This window comes from Sciurus vulgaris (assembly GCF_902686455.1).
Source record: "Sciurus vulgaris genome assembly, chromosome: 5".
In the NCBI taxonomy this organism is placed as follows: domain Eukaryota; kingdom Metazoa; phylum Chordata; class Mammalia; order Rodentia; family Sciuridae; genus Sciurus; species Sciurus vulgaris.
In genome coordinates, this window is record NC_136465.1 from 72,005,345 (window position 1) to 72,028,770 (window position 23,426).

A 23,426-nucleotide genomic window follows, 5' to 3' on the forward strand; every position below is an offset into this window, starting at 1 on the left:
AGGCAGGAGACTCTAGCAACCAGTAAAGAAGTGTCTCCAGTTAGCTGAAGGAGCATTTTCTGCCTGTTGACAAGCCTTCAGCAGTAGGTAGAGCCCCTGAGATTTTTGCTCTCCAAAGCAGCATAGAGGCAAGCTTCCCACTTTGCAGATTCCTTTTCCATCCTACTTATCCCCTTCAAGACCCACGGGACCAGACCTTACAGATTCTAGCAAAGAGTTTCTCAGGTGACTTTGCCAGGGAGAGAGAACATTAAAAACCAAACACAGACAGAGAGAGAAAGATTAGATTCTTACCCAGGCAGCCTGAGCTTGTGCCAAGAGAGCAATCACCTCACATCTGAAGCAGAGAAAGGTGTGCCCAGGTGACCCACTGGTCACAGGGCAATTTCCAGGTACACTCCCCACACCTGATGCTGTTCAGGGGAAGCCAGGCAGCTTGTGAATTTTCCCAGTCAGAAAATCTGGCTCAGCAGGCATTTTGCCATTCTTGCAGTCACCAGAGACAAAACTTGGTGGATTAGGATCCTTGGCTCCACTGGGCAGTGACTGCTCAGTCCTGCAGAGAGTGGAAGAGCCACAGGCACAAGATGATCCCCAGGAGAAACTTCCCCAAAGTCTTCTGCATTGGTCTGATTCTGGTCACTGTCATGAACATCCTTATGGTATTTTATACCAAGGAGAGTTTACAAAACTTGATTCTGGGGAATCTACACAAGGAGTTTCATTTGCCCCAACCAGAGTGGAACGGGGCCATGATTAAGAGACTCTCTCAGCTGGAGATGGATTTGGAGCATCTGAGTAAGTTCAGCATGCTAATTTGGAGGTGATAACGTGTGTGTGTGTGTGTGTGTGTGTGTGTGAGAGCATTCATGTGAGTGTGTGCTTAGGGACACTTAGCAAAAAGGGTTGTGGAGGGAAAATGGGTGAAAAGCCATATTCTCATCTTCCAGTTGTCCTTTCAGGCTTCAGATGTTGAATTCTATGCCTCCTGATGGGATGCATTGAGAAATAGGTGGGTAGAAGTGAGTGAGAATTTAGAGCAGATGATTTGGGGAACAGGAGAAGGGGGTGTATGAAAGTGGGGTGTGTGTATACATTTGTGCATATGCATGATCACATCTGCATACAGGCAGGCAGGGGGACTGAAGCTCAGAATAAGGAGCCCTGAGAAGTTCAGAAATCTAGGAATCTAGGCTCAGGAATCAGCCCTATCTTTAGGCCTATGTGGGACAGGGTTGTTAATGAGAGGTGGCAGTGTCTAGGGTCCCTTTTGCTGGGAGCTCCTGTCATGAGTGCATACAGGCATTGTTAGAGGGCCTCAGGCTCTTGATATGACTGCTATGGCTGTGTAACTTTGAATCAGTGCTTTTCTCTCTCAGCCTCAGATTTCCGATCTGTAAATGGAGACAATGAAAGTGAAAATGATAATGATAGATAGCTGCCTGACTTCACAGGGTTAGGAAACCTGTGGAAAGTGATATATGCCCAATGTTCACCTCTTCATTTAAAGTTCTGGGTAGGATTTCCACACATTCAGGGTTGGTTTCTAAATCCGGGTATCCCCTTTGAATTGTATGCACCCACACATCTGACTTCAGGGAGAGAAGGAACAATTTTCCCTGCTCCCCAGGTAACAGAGATCAAGTGCTTGAACCCTTAAGGGAGGCGCTGATGTGTGAGCAGGGAGGCACTTGGTGCTGGAGCTGGGAAGGTGTCTTTTTAAGTGGGAAATGAACGTCGCCAAGGCTCAGGCAGAGGGATGGAAGGAAGAAAGACAGGAAGAGAAAAAGAAAGGGAGAGAAGAAATCAGGGAGAGTCAGAGAGACAGGAGAAAAGCGATGAGGACAGGAGAGAGGGAAAAAAGTGGGAGAGAGAATGAGAGCTTATATGGGGACAAGAGGGAAAAAAGGGAAAGTGAGAAGTGGTGGGGGAGAGGCTAAAAGACGAATGGGGGCAGGAAACACCCAGAGCACCCTCTGCACCCTGCTCAGGGCACTCAGTGCATTTCGCTGTGATGCAATTTTCTGGAAAGCAAGTCTCCTAGGGGTTATTCTGTGACTGTCTTATTCACCACTTAGTTCTATTCACACATGGAAATTACCTAGATGAATAAATGAACCAGTGAGCATTAGAAAGAGAAAGGACAGGTGGACAGGGATGAAGGGAAGAGTGAGACAGGGTAGAGCGGGGGTGAAATAGAGACGACTATTGACTCAGAAGCTCTGGCTTCCCTGGCCGGGGGACAGCACACCTTCACTAGAAGCCTGTGGACCCAGACTTGTGACCCCAGAGCTGCTGCCACTCCTTGGTGGAGCACATAGATGACACCAGGACTCTTCCACCTGACTCCTGCTTCCTTCTACTCCTTGGTCCCCTGAACCTTAGCATGGCAGGAGTCTTTCCTCAGCAGGGACATGACCTGAGGTGAGGAGCCATCCAGAGCCACCTGCTTACTTTCCTTCACTTGTTTACAATGATGACTTCTTCCTTTCCTTCTTATCTTGTTGATTCCACATTTTTTTTTTTTCACTCTAAAAAAAAATGTCCGAGGTCACTCCCACCAGAGCTGAACCTGTCTTCTGGAATTGTTTCCAGATCACAAATGCTCTTCCTTCCCCATAGTTCATCCTGTAACGGAAAACCTGAACAATTGCCTATTATCCTGGTTGCTCACTGCCTTCAGGATTCCAGAAAGATTGAAGAAAACCATAAGTCAATAGGAACATTTGGGCAAATCTTATAGACTATATCAAGAGTAAAAGCAAACACATAATGATAATCATGTCCCTGTTGGTAGAGGGACCAGTGACTCTAAACCAGTTTTTGGACGCTCTCTTGGGGCTCTTAAAATTCCTGTCAGAGTAATATCATTGGGTGTGTCTCCTTTGTGGCTTAAAAATTTTTATGTCAATCATGGGAATGGTTTAGTGGCACTGTATGCATCTTGCTGGATTCTTTGCATTTCCTCAAATTGACTCTAGGGTGTCCAGGTCCAAACCAGTTCCCACTGACAGTAGTGAATGTCACTCCAAAGAGGAAAGTAGAGGAGTTTTGTATGAGGTAAGGAGAACCCAGTACCACCCTGTGACCCCTAAGTTCTTAACATAGAAAAGTATGAATAATAACACTATTCAATTGCAACACTTGAAAACACTTTGCTTTTATTTTCCACCTAAGCAAATATGTATGGTATTTACACAGCCCTTCTTTGGCAGACCTTACCATTTAGATCTCTTCCAAAGTTTGCTTCAATCGTTCTCATTTTGTCTTATATACTTCAGTTGATTCTCCTTCTCCTTTTCTTTTTTCTAGGGTCAATCTTCGGCCAAATACTTTCTCCTCAGTTATAGGACTTCCCTGTTTCCCTTTAGAAAGGTTATATATGGATCTGAAATACAGCCCATATTTTGTCACCAAGCCGTGTTCTGTGGCATGGGATTGCATCCACCCAGAGAAAATTCATACAGTGGAACCATTCCTTCACCAACCTGGTGACCCTGGGCTGCAGTTATTTAGGAATAAAGGGCACTCCATTCTAACGTGCAGGAAGATGCTAGATGGGCTGAAGGTGATTCCCTCAGTTTGGTTGACATTTAATGGGGGGCTTAGGGGAGGATTAGTGGAAACCAAGTGGGTCCTATGGCAGAAAGCCTTGATCACCAACCTGAGCTTTAATGCCTGGAGTATCATAATCACTAAGCACTGCAATTGTTGCCTTTTCACTCTTTTTCTGCTGCATTTGTAGATTGAATTCAAGGTATGTGTGTTCAGACTCTCCAGAACAAATCTTATAGAGTTGTTGTAAAGGGGGGATAAATAATGGATGGGAAAGAGCTTTGAAGTTTGTAGGCCATTTTTCAAACACAAAGCATCATTATTACTACTGGTATTGTGGATCCTGGAAGACCTCTTTTGTACAGAAGTGCTCTGCCTGGGTCTGTCACTCTCTGTTCATTCTTTTGAGTTAAGGCTGTGTTTCTCAATGAATAGGAACATTAGATCTATCTGCAGTCAGAAACTTCAGGGAAGTCCTGTGATTCTGTATTTTTAACAAGTCTTTGAAGACTTTCTTGTAGCCAACCAAACTGGACATTTCCAACCAAAAAGTTCTTGGTGAATCAAATAAGAAGTGAAGGGGTAGGTGGATGATGGTGGTGCTGGTTAGAATAGATTTGCTTTTGTCAGCCACTGATAGTGTAGTGCAATATGACTCAACCTTTCACCATACCAAGGAATTACTTCTTGATTTTGTTAAAATGCAAACTCTGGTAACTTCCCCTGCCCATATCCTCAGCCTAGCCCTGAGATTCTGATTTAGTAGATTTGGACACAGGCTTAGATCTCTACATTTTAAAAAACAAACACTGTTGATGATTCTGATGTAATTTCTTAGGCCTCATTCTGAGAAAACATTATCTGATTTTTATTTCTCAGATGGAGTTAGCGCCTCGAGTAGCCTTACATGTGAGGGACAGACACGTTTTGGTGGAGCTGAAGAGAGACATGGACCTAGCGTGTGCTTTGCCAGAACAGCCTTGCATGGCTCTGACAAGTTTACTTCACCCATCACATTCTCTGGGACAAGAGCTTGTAAAATTTTAAATCTGGAGAGTGTGTTAGCTTGCTGAAATCTGGAGAGTGTGTTAGCTTGCTGTTACTGTAACGAATAATTAGTTTATGAAGAGAAAAGTTTCATTTTGGCTCACAGTTTTGGGGGTTTCAGTCCATGGTCAACTTGGCCCTGTTGCTTTGGGGCCCGTGTTGAGACAGCATATCCTGGTGGGGAGGGTGGAAAGCAAGGAACTACTCAGCTCATGGCAGCTGTAAGTGGATTGGGGGGGGCGGGCAGTCAGGGTCTGTTCCCCTTAAGGGATCAGCCTCATATGACTGGAAGATTCCAACTGGGCCTCACTTCTTAAAGGCTCCACCACCTCTTAATAGTGTCACGGTTGAGGACCAAGCCTCTACACATGGGTTGTTTGGGTCATTTGGGATCCAAAATATAGCAAAGAGAAAATTGTTTTAAGGAAATTAGGATGGAAAGCAATGCCCAGGATAATCAGGATTAACTGAAATGTTTAATCTCCCCTCTCCCACCCCCATCCTCTTCATCTGCAGAAATTAGCATGCAACTGGTTATGGAGCAACAAGAAAATATGAACAACATTCAAAAGAGGATGAAAAATGAAGTTCACCCTGTTGGAAAGGCAGTAGAAACCATAGCCAGTAAGACAAAGAAGCAGAAGCGCAGACCCCCCAAGAAACTCTTCCCCAACTCACCACTCTTCAAGCAGTGGGGTAAGGGGCTTTCTCAAGCCCAGCAGAAAGAGGCTGAGGACCTGTTCCAGAAATTTGGTTACAACGCGTACCTCAGCAACAAGTTGCCTCACAATCGCACCATCATGGACACGCGAGATTCCAGGTGGGATGGACTAGAGTTGGTGGAAGGTTCTAGGGACCTCAGTCTAATTTGGGTCTGGGATTTGGGAGATATGGAAGTCCAGGGTTGAAAAGAGGTTTGGGGGAGTAAGGGATTGTTGGGGAAGGGGATAAGGAGAGTTCTTCTTTTTAATCCATTTAATCCATGATGAATGTTGGAGATGAACAGAGATATTAGAGAAACAGCGATCTTGGAGAATTCTGATACAATGGGTCTAACCAATAATTTTACAGATGAGGACACCAAGGCAGAGCAAAGACTTGAGCACGTTACAGCAAAGTTAGCAGCTCTGGTATTTTCCTCTGATTCTCTGCTTGGATTCTTTGTTATTTAATATAATCTGTGGAGACTTCCCTTTCTTTCCCCTTCTGTTTCTTTTTCCCATCGATTTTTTCCTTTCTGCCTTGCCCGTCTTCCTTCATAATTTTTTTTAAAGTAACAGCTTTGTCGAGATACGATTCACACACCATACAATTCACCCATTTAAAGTATGCAACTTAATTGTTTTTAGTATGTTCAGAGTTGTGCAGCACCCCCACAATCAATATTAATTTTTTTCATCACTACAAAAAGAAGCCCCATATCCATGTCAGCCTCTTTCTGTTTCCCCAAACTTCTTCCTCCCTCTGGGAGTATTGATGTACTTTCTGTCTCTACGAATTTGCCTATTCTGGGTCTTTCTCGAAAATGGGATCATGTAATATGGGGTCTTCTGTGACTGTTTTTTAAAAAAAACTTATTATTATTTATTATAATTTATTATTATTATTTAATATCATTATTAAATAATATTATTTAATTATTATTTTCAAGTGTTGTCCGTGTTTTAGCATGTATTGATGTTTCATTCCTTTTTATTGTTGAATGATGTTACTTCATCTGAATATACTGCATCTTATCTATTCATCAGTTGAAGGGCATTGTACTTGTTTCCACTTTTGAACTATTATGAAGAGTGTTGCTGTGAAAACTCATACAAGTGTTTGTATTGACCAATGCCTTCATTTTCTAGGGTGCAGTTTAGGAGTAGAATTGCTGGGTCATATGATAACCACATTTAACTGTCAGACTATTTTCTAAAGTAACTGCATAATTTTATATCCCATCCAACTGTGTATGAGAGTCTTGATCTTTCTACATGATCACTCACATTTGTTATTATTTGTGTTTTTGGTTTTTTTTTGGTACCAGGGATTGAATTCAGGGGCACTTGACTACTGAGCCACATCCCCATTCCTATTTTGTATTTTATTTAGAGATGGGGTCTCACTGAGTTGCTTAGCGCCTAACTTTTACTAAGGCTGCCTTTGAACTCACTATCCTTCTGACTCAGTCTCCTGAGCTGCTGGGATTACAGGCATGTGCCACTGCATCCAGCATTATTTTTGTTTTTAATTAGTCATTCTGATAACTGTGAAGTAGTATTTCATTGTGATTTTGTTTTAAACTTCTTGGAGGCCTAATGATGATAGACATCTTTTCCTGTGTTTATTTACCATTTGCATGTTTCCTTTGGAGAAATTCAGAGATGTCTCCTTTTCAAAGTTGGTTTATAAATCTTTTTATTATTGAATTGCAAGTGTTCTTTATATATTTCTCCTAGTGTGTGGATTGTCTATTCACTTTGCCAGTGGTCTTCTTTGAGGCTCAAATATTTTAAATTTTGATGATATCCAATTTATCCATTTTCTCTTTGGTTGTTTTTACTTTTGTTGTTATATCTAAGAGACTATTGCTGAAGGCAAGGTGATGAAGATTTATATCTATGTTTTCTTCCAAGAGGTCTATAGTTTTGGGCCGTTTTATGTGAAATTTTTTACATGGCAATGTGTACATATGAAATGAAATTCAACTTTATTCTTTTGAATGTGGTCATTATCCAGTTGTCTCACCACCCTCTGTTAAAGAGAGAAGTTTTTCCATGTTGCATTCTCTTGGTACTCTTGTTGAAATCAATTGGGCAGAATCATAAAGGTTTGTTTCTGGGTATCAATTCTGTTCCCCTGATGTTTAAGTTGACCCTTATGATAATGACACATTGCTGTGGTAACTCTAGTTTTGTGGTAAGTTACAGAATGTAGTAAAGTGAATTTTCAACATTTCTTCATTTTTAAGATTGTTTTGTCTATTCCGATACCTGAATTTCTGTGAATTTTAGAATTCATCTGTTAATTTCTGCAGAGAAACCATCAGAATTTTGATATGGATGGCCTTGAATCTGTAGATTAGTTTATAGAACATTTTAACCAATATTTCTGTTCATGAATATGAAAAATGTTCCCATTTATTTAGATCTTTTTAAATTTCTTCCAACAATGTTCTGAGTTTTCAAAATATAAGTTCTACATTTCTTTTGTTAAAATTATTACTAATCTTTTTGATGTTATCGGCAGGGTAATTGTTTGCTTTTTAAATTATTAGAGCATTATATTGAGATGGGGCTGTAGTTCAGTGGTAGAGCACTTGCTTAGCACATGTGAGGCACTGGGTTCTATCCTCAGCACTACATAAAAATAAATGAACAAAATAAAGGCATTGTGTCCATCTACAACTAAAAAAACATTTTAAAAAATGATTAGAGCATTATAGTCATACTATTTATATTATATCATACTATTATATATAATATAATGTATATAATATAATATAATCATACTATATTATATTATAGTCATATTATTTGGGTTCATTTTGACAAAATCATACATGAAGGAGTTTTATTTCAATCCCCATTCCTCATCTTTCCAATCCTCCTCCCTCCCCCTATTCTCCTTCCTCTACTCATCTTCCTTTCATTCCTTTATTTATTTTTGATTGGTACTTTCTACATATACATAAAGGGGAAATTCCCTTTGGCGCATTTATATAGGTATATAATACGATTTTGTTAAATTCATTCCGTATTTCCTCCCCTTTCCCATCCTTCCTCCCTCCCTCTCATTCTCCATCTCCTACTCCACTGATCTTCCCTATGTATTTATGATATCCAATCCCTTCCCCCACTGCCTTCTTTCCCTAGCTTTGCTCTAACTTCCACATAGGAGAGAAGAGTCTGGCTTATTTCACTTAGCGTGATGTTCTTCATTTCCATCCATTTACCAGCAAATGCCATTATTTCGTTCTTCTTTAAAGCTGAGTAAAACTCCCTCATGTATATATATAGCACATTTTCTTGATCCATTCATCTATTGAGGGGCATCTGGGTTGATTCCATAATTTGGCTACTGTGAATTGTGCTGCTGTAAACATTGAAAGTACAGTATCACTAGAGTATGCTGATTTTAGTTCTTTGGGATAAGTACAAAATGAGTGGAGCAGCTGGGTCATATGGTAGTTCTATTCCTAGTTTTTGAGAAATCTAGTGGATTGTTTTCTGAATTTCATTTTCAGTTTGTTCATTGTAAGCCTATAGAAACACAATTGATTTTTGTACAACCTTACTGATCCAATTTTTCCTAATAGCTTTTTAGTGAGTTTTAAGGGCTTTCTATATATAAAAATTATGCCGTCTGCAGAAAATGATAGTTGTATGTTTTCCTTTCCCACATGAAGCCTTTTATTTCATTTTCCTGTCTAACTGCTTGGCTGGAACTTCTATTGTGATGTTGAATATAATTAGTGAGAGGTTATTTTCTTATATTATTCCTCATTATAGGGGGGAAAAGCACTTACCATTTCATAAAAAGCCATGGACTTTTTACACATCCCCTTCGCCAGAAATTGTGCCTGGTTTGTTTAGTGTTTTCTCTCTCTTTTACCATAAAGGGATGCTAAATTTTGTCACATGTCTTTTATGTGTCTATTAAGATGTCCATGTGGTTTTTGTCCACTGCCTATTGATATGGTATATTACATTAAAATTTATTGATATGATTTTAGGTTGTCAGACCAATTTCAAATTCTTGGCATTAAATCCATGTGGTCATGGTGTATAATTCTTTCTGTATATTGCTGGATTTGGTTTGCTCCTATTTGTTTTTGAGGTTTTGTGTGTGTGTGTGTGTCTGTGTGTGTGTGTATTTGTATTCATAAGAGATAATGGTTTTTAGTTTTCTTATGACACTTTCATCTGATTTTGGTTTCTGGATAAGACTATTCTCATAGATTTGGAAGCTTTTCTTCCTGTTCTATGTTTTGGAGGAATAAATTCATCTGGATCTGGTCCTTTTGTAGTTAGCAATTTTTTTCTTTTTTGGTGGTAGTGGAGATGGAACCCAGGGCCTCATGCTTGCTGGGCAAGCACTTTCCCTGTAGTGAGTAGTATTTTTATTATTAATTTAATCTCTTTGCTTGATGTAGTTCTATGACAATTTCTAGTTCTTCCTTAGGCAGTTTTAATAATTTTTGTCTTCCAGAAATTTTTCCATTTCAGTTAAGTTACCTATTTTGTTGGCAGACAGTTGTTTAAAATATTCCTTTATAATCTTTTTCATTTCTATAAGGAGCATGATGAATTTTTATTACTATTTTAGTCGGTTGAGGATTGTTTTTTTCTCATTCAGTCTTGCTAATGTGTTAAGATTTTTTTGATCTCAAAAAAATCAATTTTCATCTGCTTTTTCTGTTACTATATATATCCATTCTCTAATTTATGTATTTCTATTCTCGTCTTTATTATTCTCCTTCCCTCTCCCTGCTCTGTATTTCAAAATGGAAAGGGCATTTCCTTACTCTTTCTTTGATAGTTGGTTAAAATGGAAGGTTAGTTAATAGAAGAAAAAGTAGGTCCAAACCTTCATTATGTTGGCTTAGGACTAGGCTTCCTTAACAGGACTCCCAAAGCACAAGAAATAAAACCAGGAATCAACAAATGGGATAGATTCAAACTGAAAAGCTTTTTCTCAGCAAAGGAAATGATCAACAATGTGAAGAAAGAGCCTACAGAGTGGGATAAAATCTTTGCCACATGCACTTCAGATAGAGCACTAATCTCCAGAATTTATAAAGAACTCAAAAAACTCTACACCAAGAATACAAATAACCCAATCAACAAATGGGCTAAGGAAATGAACAGACCCTTCACAGAAGAAGATGTACAAGCAATCAACAGATACATGAAAAAATGTTCAACATCTCTAGTAATAAGAGAAATGCAAATCAAAACTACCCTAAGATTCCATCTCACCCCAATTAGAATGGCGATTATCAAGAATACAAGCAACAATAGGTCTATAGATCACAGTAGTCTTGGAATTTGGGGAATTGACTTGGAATTTTTCTCTGAAGGAGATGGGAGCCATGGAAGAGTTCTGGGCAGAGGAGCAGCGTGATCAGACTTATTCCACAGAATCTGTCTGGCTTCTGAGTGCAGAATAGACTCTAGAAACAGGGATGGGTGGGCAGAGAGCCCAGCCAGGAGGCAGAGATCATGCAACAATCCCAGAAATGATGGGATAGGCCAGAGTGGTAGTAGGGGGCAGATATAGTGGAAAGATGTTCAAAATTCTTCTCCCTGCCACATCTAACATCATCTTAAATACTCACTGTGGTCTAGGCACCATAGTTTCAGAATTAATATGACATATTCAATATTTAAATTTCATGCCACAGACAAGAAGTGTGATTGAGTTCAAAGGAGAGATCTCTGGGGTAGGGTGATCTTCCTGTGCCAGTTTTCCTCCCAGCAACAGGCAGAATGGAAATACTATTATCATTGTGCAAGTGAGGAAACAGACTTTGAGTTCTCGTCAGGGAATCAGACAGGAAAAAAGAAAGATGAAAATGGCCATTTGTCAGAAAATTTATGAGCAAGGATAAAATGAAATTTCAACGAGTATTGAAAAGTGGGAAAATGTCGAGAAGAGGAAGTTAGCTAAGAGGAGACCAGAATGGGGGAGGGATTCTGATCAGGGTGTGGAAAGAGCAGGTGCAAAGGCCCAGAGGCAGAATGTGCAAGCTAGGCTGGAAGCCCTGAGGGAAGGGTTTGGGTTTGATTCCAGTCAGCTCCCTCTATTCATCTATTTCACATGCAACTGGCCCAGGTTCCAGTTCAGCTGTTTTATTGTTTGGGTAGAACGTGGAGATATTCCTTAATTGCTCTATATTTAACTTTGTTTAAAAATCTATAATTTAAAAACCTTCAAAGGCTGGGCTGGTAATTCAGCATCAGTGGTTCATTTAACCTTTGGCCTTCGCCACTGAGCCAGCTCACCAAGGTGACAACATGTGCCAGTCTTGATGGAAGTGTTTGTTAGCAGAACATCTGTTCCCCAAGAACTGACCTGGGTCCATTGCCAAACCCCAGAGCTAACCCTGGGTCCCTTAGTTTATTTTCCTGCAAAGGGAGGCTGGATGGAAGAACAGATGGGGTGTAGCAGGAAGGAGGTGAAGATTGGCATCCCGTATTGGGGATTGATTCATTTCTGTGGTATGTTATTTACAAGACACATCAATTTCTTTCTCTGAGCTTCAGTTTCCTCATCTGTCTAATGGATTTGATTCTATTGGGAGTTCCAGATCTAGAAAATAGAACATCCTTATTTAGTGTTAGGGAAACTGTCAGTTGGTACAGGACATATGGAGTCATTTATAATAGCTATTACAATTTAACAGATATATTCTCTTCAATATAGCAGTTCTACCTCTAAGACTTTTCCTTCCAGATGTATTTACACATAAGTATAGATTAGCATACATAAAGAATTCATATTAGCATTTTTGTGATAGAAAAAGAGTGCAAGCAACCTAAAAGTTCATCAGTGGGGACTTGGTTATATAAATTATGGGGCATCCTCACCATGGAATACTAAACAACCCTGAAAAGAATGAGACAGATTTCTGTGTATGGAGAATGTAAGATGCTTAAAATATATTCTTACAGAAAAGAGGAAAGTTAGATTATTAAATTGAGATCTCTCTTCTTTTTAATGTAGCTCTGCTGCAACTATATCCCATAAATTTTGTCATATTGTAAATTTGTTTCCAATTATTTTAAGGCGTCTTCTCATTTCCCTTCTGATTTCTTCTTTGGCCCATTAATCCTTTAAGAATGCATTTAATTTCCATTGTGATCAGAGAATCACATTTCGTGAGAGTTCGAGTCTTTTAAATTTACTGAGGACTGTTTTATGATGTGGCATATGGTCCTTTCCTGAGAATCTTGTTTCTATGGGTTTGAGAGGAATGTGTATTTGCTCTTGTTGGGTGGATGTCAGTCAGGTCTATTTAATTTGTGATATCGCTTCAGTCTTCCATTTCCTTGTTGTCTTTGGTGTGGTTGTCCTTCCCCCAGGTACAAGGGAAGTATTGAAACCACCCACTCTCCTTGTTGAATTCTCTATCCCTTCAATTCTGTCAGTTTTCCTTGTGTGTGTCTTGAGATGCTGTTGTCAGCAGTACATTTGTAATTGTTCCATCTTATTTACGAGTTGATCGTTTTGTCACTATAGAACCCCCGGTGTCACTAGCAGCGTTTTGTCTGATGTTAGTGTGCCTGTGCCAGCTCTCCTTATGCTTGCTGTTTGTAAGCCGCGTCATTTTCTACCCTTTCACTTCGATCTCTTTGTATCTTTCCATCTAAGGTGTGTTTCCTGCAGACTGCATGTGGTTGGACTTTTTAAAAAGATAACTTGGGGGCTTCCACTTTTTACCTAGGTCACCTCATTCACATTTCATATTTTTATTGCTATGCCTGCCATTTTATTTTCATTTTCTTTTTTTTTTTTTTTTTGCCTTTTCCCTTCATTCCTCCTTTACTGCTTATCATTTTTCTTTAAGCAAGCACTTTCTAATATCACAGTATGATCATTTCTATGATCTCCTCTATTTTTAGTGATTTTCTTAGTGGTTTCTGTGGGGTTTATCATTCTTAACTGATCAGAATTATCTTAGATTTATACTTGATTTCACTGAGATGTAGAGAGGCTACTCCTATGTTGCTCTATCCCTCTTCCTCTTTTGTTTTTGTGGTTCTTCTAACACATATTACATACTTGTATGGTACAGATCCCCAGATACAGTTATGATTGTATGATTTCTATCTATTGAAAAAGGTGAAAAAAAGAAAGAAAATATGAATTACAGACTTTCTTGTATTTACCTTCTTTTTACTATGTCTGATTCTTGACATTGGTTCCTTTGGATTCAGTTTAATATCTGGTGTATTTTCTTACTGTGACCTAGCTTTACTACCACCCACCTCCCTGGTGCTCCTATTTTCAAACACGTTATATTTCTGTGTGGTATAGACCCAACAATACAATATATATGTATACCCACACAGTGTTTTATACAATTTTAAATTACAATTAAAAGAAATTTGTCCAGTTTCTTTTATAATTACATAATTACTCTCGCTGGTGTTTCTTTTGCTCTCTGTGTGTACATGTGTGTATGTATGTGTGTATATGTGTGTATGTGTATATTTGAATTACTATGTGGGGTCACTTGCTTTCAACTTAAAGAACTTAGTATTTCTTGCAGGTGGGTCTGTTGGCAACACACTATCTCAGCATTTGTTTATTTTCCAGGGTCTTTCTTTTGCCTTCATATTTGAAAGCTAAAAGGCAAAACATGCTTGTTTACCACTTTTATTTGGTATTTTTAAAATGCCATCCCTCTGCCTTCTGGCCTCCGTTGATTTTTGTAAGCTGCCAACTGTCTTTGTTGGGTTTCCCTGTATGTGTGTCATTTTTCTTTTGCTTCTTTCAAGATTTTCTGTTTCTCTTTGGTTTTCAGCAGTAGGATTATGATGTGTCTTGGTGGATATTTCTGCATGTACTCTATCTACATGGATTTCATTGAGCTTCCTGAACGTGTCTCAGAAGTTTTGAGCATTAGCATTTCTCTGGGGGTTATGAAATCGTAAGTTGTGGCTTCTAAGTGCTAGAGTCTTATAGCTGATTTGAGTAGATATCAAATGAACAACCAATTGTGAGCAATTTAAATGTTTCTTTCCCTTTATACTCCTAATCATTAGCACCAAACAATCCTCATTTGAGATTTGACCTTTAACTCATGTGCGTGGCTAAGGCCCAAACCATGGTCTGACAGATGATGAATTGGTATTTTTCCACCATATCACCAGGAAGAGATTTCCTAGCATCCTGATTCTCTGAGTCAGAAGGCAAAGGTGAGTCTTAGAGGGAGAGTAGGGAAGCTACTTCTCCACTAAGGCTCCTTATTTCAAGATGGGCCTTGCCTGGGATCGATTACCTTACCTGGGATGTCCTGCACCTACGATATTTAGAGAAACCTTTCTGTCTTATTAGCTTGTGAAAGATGGTTAAAAAAAAAAAGTTTCCTTTGTTCATGACAACTCTTAATGACTGGTAGTGATTACAAAGTGTTATTATCTTGAGAAGACTTCTGAGTCCATATGGTCGAGTGCATGAATACCATGATCTATTAGCAATGTCTGCCATGGGCAAGGAAGGAGGAGAAGGTATCACATGTGTTAGTTTTTGCTCCTTGTGAGACAGGAGTCAAGTAGAACCTGACAAATTTTCTCCTGAATCCACTGCATAATTTTGGGCTCTAGGTATGAGAATGATATGCTAGGAGCTACTGGTGATTGAAGCTGCCTTATCCAAATTTAATCTTGGAGCATTCAGGTTCAATTTTATAGGGGTTAACTCATGAACCTGCTTGTCAGAAAGTATTACTGTGGTTAAAAAGTATGTATGGATGATGTATTCTATACCTGAATATCATCTGCGTTATACTGGATACTTATAAACCAAGTTAATAGTCTTTTTTCCTGCTCTTCATTAAAAAATATGTAACTCAGGTGTGTAAGAATTTTGGATTTAAAGCATCCTAGAAACCTGTATGGTTTAAGAACTACACTCCATTGACTCCACTACCACTCCATTGACTTCCTGTTTTTTTGGTAGTAAGGTAGTGGGAATTCCATCAGAGGTACTTTACCATTGAGCTACATCTTCAGCACTTTTTATTTTTTTATTTTAAGACAGGGTCTTAATAAGTTGCTTAGGGCCTTGTCAAGTTGCTGAGACTGACTTCAAACTTGCTGTCTTCCTGCCTCAGCCTCCCACGTTGCTGGGATTACAGTGTGTGCCACTATGCCTGGCTTCAGTGACTTTCTTTGAGAAAGAAATAACTTAGTAAATGAGAATTATCATTACATCTTGAATTTGGTATAGATGTTATGTGCCCTTTAGTCTAGCTTCCTGCCAAAAAGACATACCAAAGACATGATTATAGTTGATAGGTTTCACCAGTTTTCTGAATAGCTGTCTGATATCAGAAAAGATATCACAGTTCTTATGTTGTGGTGTCCTCTTTACCTTCCAGAGATCAGAAAAGCTGCTGGAGAGAGTGTTGTGTGGAATTGGTCTGGGACTTTATTGAGTTTGAGTAGATACTAATGCCAGCAAACTGTTAGGCATAGTCCACCAAAATGCTGTGGACAGGACCAGCTATATAACTTGTAAGGCCCAGAGCAAAATAAAAACGCAAAATCCTTTTGTTTAAAAAATAATTAAGAATTCTTCTGAATTCAGTGGCACATGCCTGCAATATAAGTTACTCAGGAGCCTGAGGCAGAAGGGTAAGTTTGAAGCTAGCCTCAGCAATCTAGCAAGGCCCTAAGCAGCTAAGTGAGACCCTGTCTCAAAATAAAAACAGTAAAATGACTGGGAATATAGCTTAGTGGTAAAGCATCCCTGGGTTCAATCCCTAGTACCAAAGCACATAAATAATAAAAATAAGAATTTCAATATGGGGCTGGTAAAGCATTAAATTAAGCGAGGAGACCCTCTAAGTGGGGGTTCTGGGCGTGACTGTACAGGCTGCATTGCCTACAGAGCTGACTGTGCTGCCTTAGGAAATCCCTCTGTAAGGGTGAAAGCCTGTTTGCCTGTGCACAAATCAGTTTATCTGTTTTATACCACAGTAGTTTGGGGTAAAATCAAGATGTGCATTAAATTTATCTTTCTACATCTAACACCTACAGCTTACTTTATTTATTTCTGTGATTGTCCCCTCTTGTTGCTTGGTGGGGGACATGCGTGTTTTCACAGCCATGACTATATTGGGAGGAGTTGCTTCTCAGTTCCTCTAGATGTCCTTCAATCGACAAATTAAAAAAAAATATATATATATATTTGTGGCTGCACCATCTAATGTAGTGTGGCTGTTAAAATTTAAGTTGATGAAAGTAAAGTGAATTTTTAGTTTTTTGTTTACATTAGTCACATTAGAAGTTCTTACCCAGCCACCCAGGCTAGTGGCTATCGTAATGTGCAGCAGAGACAATGAACATTGCTGTCACTGCACAGAATTCCATTGGAAAAGCACTGCTGTGATTCCAGGGAGGGGAGACCGTGCTCTTTGGAACCATAGGAGCCATGTTTTTTTGCCTTTCTTGATATAAAATGGGTAAGGGAAGGGGTGTGTGTGGATAAGAGAAGTGTTGTAAAGTCTTTAGAACATTTCCAAGAAAAAATTCAAAGCAGATGCATGGGAGGCAGGGTGGAGAAAAGAAAATTTAAATGTTTGATGATGCAGTTATGTGAATTAGAGGGAGGAGAAGTGGAACAGAGTTTTAATCAGTCCTCAATTCAACATAATTACCTATTCTTCCTCTCAATTACATACATATTTATTATATAACTATTCTGTACCAGACATTAAGAACTGCCACTGAGCTTTAAAGAATTTAAAGTTCTCTGTCAGGTTCTTCTGCCTCTGCTTTAAGTATTGATGAGCCTCAGGCCTTAACACAGGCTCCTTCCTGTTTGTAGCTTAGGTGGTTTTATCCAATGGGGAATTCAGCCAACACCTACATGGTGATGCCTCCTAAATCCACACATCTCTAATTCAATCTGTCCTGCTGAGATCCTGGAACCGTATATGCACTACCTGCTGGAAAAATCCATGGTGTGACTTAGGGTCACCCCACACTCAATGTAGCCAAATTTAAATGTGTCAGTTTCTTTTTCTGCTCTCATTGATTCTGGCTCAATAAAGGATCCTGTTGTTCAATAATTGCAGAAATAACAAAAATCATCAAAGTAGTAAGGATAGCAACTAACATTTATTGAACTTCTTTTATTACAAGCAATTTATGCACGTGACCACATTTGAACCTTATAATGATATTAAGATATGAGCATTATTATTCCTACTACTACCATTTTACAGGTAAGGAAAAGGAGGTATAAAAGATCATGCCTGCAGAAAATGACAGAGCTGACTTGGAGGAATGCCATATCCTTTCATTATTGTTATCATCTGGGAGCATGGTAGAAACTCTGGATCTCAGACTCCACCCAGACCTGTAGAATCAGACTCTGCATTTAGCAATTTCCCCAGGTGGTGGGTGTGCCCTTTAGGGTTTGAGAAGGAAACTCTTTTCACTCCTTTCTTTCTCCAGGGCAGGTGAGATAATCACACTTTTCTGGCCCCTGTATTGTGGCAGTCCCCTGTGGTTAATCACTTTCCGTGTTAGTCAGCTTTCTGTCACTAGGAACAGATACCTGAAAAATCAACTTATAAAGGTAAAAGGTTTATTTTGACTCACAGCTTTGGAGGGCCAGTCCATTGTTGGTTGATCCAGTTGCTTCTGCACGTGTGGTAAGGCAGCACATCATGGTGGGAGCACATGCTCACGTCCTGGCTGGGAAGTGAAAGAAAGGGAGGGGAAGGAGTTATGGCCCCTCAATCTGCTTTGAGGCTTGTCCTTCAATGTTCTAAAGAACTATCATTTCTCACCTTGTAAAGGATCCGCCTTCCCACAGTGCCACAGGGATCAAGCCTTTAACACATGGGCCTTTGTGGGACATTTAAGATCCAAATTGCTGTACTCATGGTGGCAGAATGAACTTCTAAAAATGTTAATTCGATCATACCAATTCTTTGTTTAAATTCCATCAGTACCTCTAGGATAAAGTCCAATCTTGTTAGCCTTTATGGCCTGTTCCCTGCTGGTCTGTGCAGTCCCACCTCTGGCCACGACTACTGAGCAGCACAGTTCTTCAAACAATGTGTGTGCTTTTGTGACCCCGTGCATTCATCTAGCTGCTGAAAATTCACTGACATCTCAGGGGCTGCAGCTAAATGCTGACAGACATCCAGCCTGCAAGGAGAGGTTTGGGTGGGCGCTGAGGTAAGCAGGGAGCATGTGCTGTGAGCATTTCCAACAACTCCGACTCTGGTCAGAGGAGGTGCTATCTTCTGGGAAAGAGGTTTCAGTGAGACAAATGTCTGCTTGTTAGAGACACCAGAAATCTGGATTTAAAACAAGAATATTGGCAACTACTTTAAATAAAAGTGAAGATTGAGGCTTCCTTCCAGAATGGCAGAATGTTGAGCACAGCATCTTTCCTCCCTAGCGAAACAACCATTCGACTGGAGAAAATTATAAAAAGGAATCACTCAGTATTTTCAGAATTTATCTTGAGGTTACACAGCAAATGCAGAAACATTCTTACAGGAAAATCTACTAAGTGTCAATAAGATCAGTGGGAATCTGTGGCATGTGAACCACCTGCTGTCCCCCAATACTCCCTCTACACCACCCCCAGTTCTGGCTGATGAAAACTCTACTAAAATTTCTCTGCTCTGGGAAAGTATGGTCAAGAGAAAGAGGGCTCCTTTTCCCTGCTGTTCCCAGCTCAGGGCAGCGGTTTCACCCGGGAAAGGCAGGTCAACCATATTTCACATCTGCTCTATTCTTGTGATGCAAGAGCTCTGTTCCTAGTCATCTGTGACTCCTAACCTCCACCTTGCCCTACTCCCTACTCCTAAGGTGGAATTTCAACTCTAGCTGCATCTGGCCAAGGATGCTGGGTTCTCCTTTCTCCTTCCCCAACTTGCTTGCACAGTGGAAGTTCCACTCTAGAATGTAAAAGTGAAGAAATCCAGGGGCTGCTACCTCCACCCCCAAACTTCCCCTCCTCAGTGTCTTTCTGCAAGAAGGGTGTCACTCCAGGATAAGTGGGGTCCTGTCCCCACCCTCAGCTCCTGAGCACTGCTGCCAAATTCTGGCCCAGGAGGAAAGGCAGGGTGAAGACCTCCAGCCCTGTTTAAGGAATTGGCCTTATTCCTTATTCCATGCCTAATTCCATGCGTTGTCTGAAACAATGGAAATCTTGGTGGAGAACATTTAAAAGGATGCTCATAACCCCCACAATATGAGCAGTAACCAGCAAAATGGGGTAGCATGTAGAAACTTAACAGAGAGAACCATGGAAAGAGATAGCCAGGAGAGCTGTCTTGGGATCACACCCATCCCTGGGTGGTCTACAAGGTTGGGTGCAAGCACTGGGCGGAAACCACCCAGAAACCACAGTAAGAGAAAGGAAAGACTTTCAACCATTTCTCAACCTGTCTGCAGAGCCATTGACAAATAGCTGAAACTTCAAAAGCAGTAGGGCCTTAAGCCCAACCATAAACACTGTAACCCAGGGGTAGGTCCTAGGATGCCAGGCTTAAAAATAAAATAAAATCATGTGCTATGTAATGATGCTTGGTCATTATTTCTTCAAAATATGTTTTTAAAATTTCCATCGTTTAGCTATTGTGAATTGAGCTGCTATAAACATCAATGTAACTGCATCATTGTAGTATGCTGACTTTGAGTCCTTTGGGTATAAACCAAGGAGAGGGATAGCTGAGTCAAATAGTGGTTCCATTCCAAGCTTTCTGAGGAATCTCCATATTGCTTTCCATAGTGGTTGCATTTCCTACCAGCAAGGTATGAGTGTGCCTTTTTTCCCCACATCCTGGCCAACATTTATTGTTGCCTACATTCTTGATGATTGCCATTCTGACTGGGGAAGACTCCTCAGTTTATACCCAAAGGACTTAAAATCAGCATACTACAGTGTCACGGCCATGTCAATGTTTATAGTAACCTAATTCACAATAGCTAAACTATGGAACCAACCTAGGTGCTCTTCAACAGATAAGTGGATAAAAAAAAAATGTGGTACATATACACAATAGAATAGTACTCAGCCTTAAAGAATGAAATTATGGTATTTGCCAGTAAATGGATGGAGTTGGAGAATATCATACTAAGTGAAATAGGCCAATCCCTCCCCCCCCCAAAAAAAAAAAAAAAAAAAAAAACCAAAGGCTGAATGTTTTTTTCTCATATGTGAATACTAATTCACAATAAGTAAGGTGGCACTAGGGAAGAACAGAGTTACTTTAGGTAGAGGGGAGTGATGGAAGGAGTGGGGATATGGGGATAGGAAAGATAGTAGAATGAAACAGACATTATTACCTATGTACATGTATGACTGCATGACCAATGTGATTCTATAACATGTACAATCAGAAAAGGGAGAAACTGTACCCCATTCATGTATGATATATCAAAGTGCATAAATGCATTTTACTGTCATGTATAACTAGTTAGAACAAGTAAAAAATTAAAAAACAACATTTCCAACATATTTTAGAATGCTGGATGCTTTAATTCCACTCAGTAAAATCTATGCCCCCAAATATTTTAATTGTAATATGCAGAATTCAAGAGGAAGTGGAAGATGGGGGGGATCAGAACAGCCTGGAACCTCAGGTCACCTGAGTGTGCCTCTCCATACAAGGGACCTCTTACAGACCTTTCCATAAGCAACACAGTAAAGCCAAGAAAGCATGATCTGCTCACACATTTCATTCAGAAAGAACTTGAACACTATCAGGGTTAAGTTCCCATTTCGAGTGCATAATTCTGATGTATAATTCCTCAAGATAACAATGATTCAGCAATATCTTTTAGTGTGTGCATATAGGGTTTAATTTCAGTAAGGAAAAAAATGTTCAATAGGTACAAATTTACAGTTATACAAGATGAGTAAATTCTAGACATCTGTTGTATAATAGTACCTATAGTTCATTATACAGCTTTATATACTTAAATATTTGTTAAGAGGATAGATTTCATGTTGTGTTCCTAGATACACATACAAAGCAAAGGAATACAAGGACATTTTTGTGGTGGACATGTTTATTACCTTGATTTGATAATTGTATCATAGGTGCACACATCTGTCCAAACCCATCAAATTTATATGCATTAAATGTGTGATGTTTTCAATATATCAATCACACTTCAATAAAGCTATAAAAATAAGAGTAAACTAGTGCCTAGCATATGGTAGGCATTCCATAAACATAGTGTATAACTTAAAAGATGCATCAAGTACAATTCTCTGGAGGATTTGCCTCCTGTCGATAGTGAAGAAGTGGAGGGTTGTGTTAAAGGTGATGAAAGGTCTGAGAACACGGGGAAAGGGTGGTGACAATGACAGAAAGAAGGCTGCTGGCAAGGAAGCTTATTTGAGCATGGGAGAAGAATGGGAATTCCTTGTGAGACTTGGGTATCTGAATAGAAATGTCTACAGAAGATTGATAAAAAGAAAAAATTGGACCATCTCAAAATAAAAGATAAACAGGGCTGGGAATACAGTAAAGTGGTAGAGGTTCAATCCCCAGTACCACACACACACACACACACACACACACACACACACACACAAGTGAAAAAAAAAAAAAAAAAAAAAGGAAAAAAGAAAAAGAAAAAAAGGAAATCGATTTTATCCATGTTGCAGACTAATTTTGGGTAAATAAATATAAAAGCTCCTTGCTATTGTGGTAAACAATTGTTTCCTTCTCTAATGTGTTTGGGGGATTGATGGGTTGATGTAAAATCATATGTAGTAAAGAGGAAGGTGGAGTATCAATGTTTAATTAAATATAATATGGTTGTAAAAATGGTCTCTTGTAGGTGTGTTCAGAAGACGTACCCTTCCCTACTCCCATCCCTCAGTGTCATCCTCATATTCATGGACGAATCTCTGTCCATTATACAACGGGCCATCACCAGTGTCATCAGCCGGACCCCGCCTCAGTTGCTGAAGGAGATCATTTTGGTGGATGACTTCAGCTCCAATGGTGAGCAACTCGAGCAAGGAATAGTCATAAAAATTTCCATTTGTCATCTGTACTTGGCTGGAAAGGGGTTGTTGATTAAGATTTGGGACACCTTAGGCTTCTCATGGAGGGAAAAGAAAAGGGAAATTTAATGAGGAGCTATTTGGGCTACCACATTTAGTTTTCACAAAGCCAAGAGAAGATCATTATCTCAATTGCACAGATGAGAACACTAAGACACAGACAGCTCATGCAGTGTGCCCAAATTGCATAGCAAGTCAGTGTGGAGTTGGCGTCAGTCCCAGGACGGTGTGACTCCCAAGTCACCTGTGCCTTTTCCATGCATCCTGAAGGAGACTTGACAGGGTGAGGTGGGTGGGGGTCTCAAAAAGAACCTCAGACACCAGGAAGGGATTCAGAGCTACTTTATGAGGAAAAGATCAATCTCTCCTGGTACTGAAGCCTGAGGTAAAAGAACTTTGGGTGCTGAAACTCTCCACAGTGGCAACAGTTCTTGCTCACAGGATGACTCTGCTGAGGTCTAGCCCACCCAAGGAGGACGCAGGGGGAAGAGTCAGAGAGTGGTCTTTGCTGAGTCCTTGATTCTAAATTCATAGTCCCAGCTCCTTCCTCCTGAGCACTATGTCCTTGCGTACCTTAACCTCTCCATGCTCTGGTTTTTTTACATGGAAAACATGGATGTTGATAATAATAACATCATAAACTACAGTGAGAATTAAATGGGATAATCATTTATAACATTATTTGTTCCAAACACCTTACATGTATTAACAGTTTTAATCATGATCATAACAATATGAGGAAGGAGCCACTTTTTTTTTTTTTACCATTTACATAGATGTAAAAAATTAAGGCACAGACTAACCAAGGAGCTTGCTCAACGTCACATAGCTGGTGATAGAATTAAGTTTTGACCATAAACTTTAGTCTAGATCCTCCATACTAACCACTATTTTCACTGATATAATACATGGATTATGTCCAGTTAGCTCTAGTTTTATTAATTTTGGGCACCAAATAAAATAAACTAGAAATAAGTTGTAAAGCCAGAAATTTGGGCTAGTGATGAAAATGGATTTTCTAGCTATGTAGGCTGTGAGGTGAGGTGGTGGTCCATCAG

The 23,426-nt window shown here is 39.7% G+C and overlaps 1 protein-coding gene across 1 annotated transcript in view; it reads left to right on the forward strand.

Annotated features, from left to right (window-relative positions):
- Positions 1–587: 587 nt before the first annotated feature.
- Positions 588–23,426, forward strand: part of GALNT8 (polypeptide N-acetylgalactosaminyltransferase 8) — a gene marked incomplete at its 5' end in the record, with an annotated part of 51,830 nt that continues 28,991 nt past the window's right edge. Inside the window, 3 exons of the mRNA XM_079139878.1 lie at positions 588–798; positions 5,119–5,422; positions 22,140–22,306. Coding sequence (XP_078996004.1) covers positions 588–798; positions 5,119–5,422; positions 22,140–22,306 — 682 coding nt within the window. The remainder of the gene's footprint in view (positions 799–5,118; positions 5,423–22,139; positions 22,307–23,426) is intronic.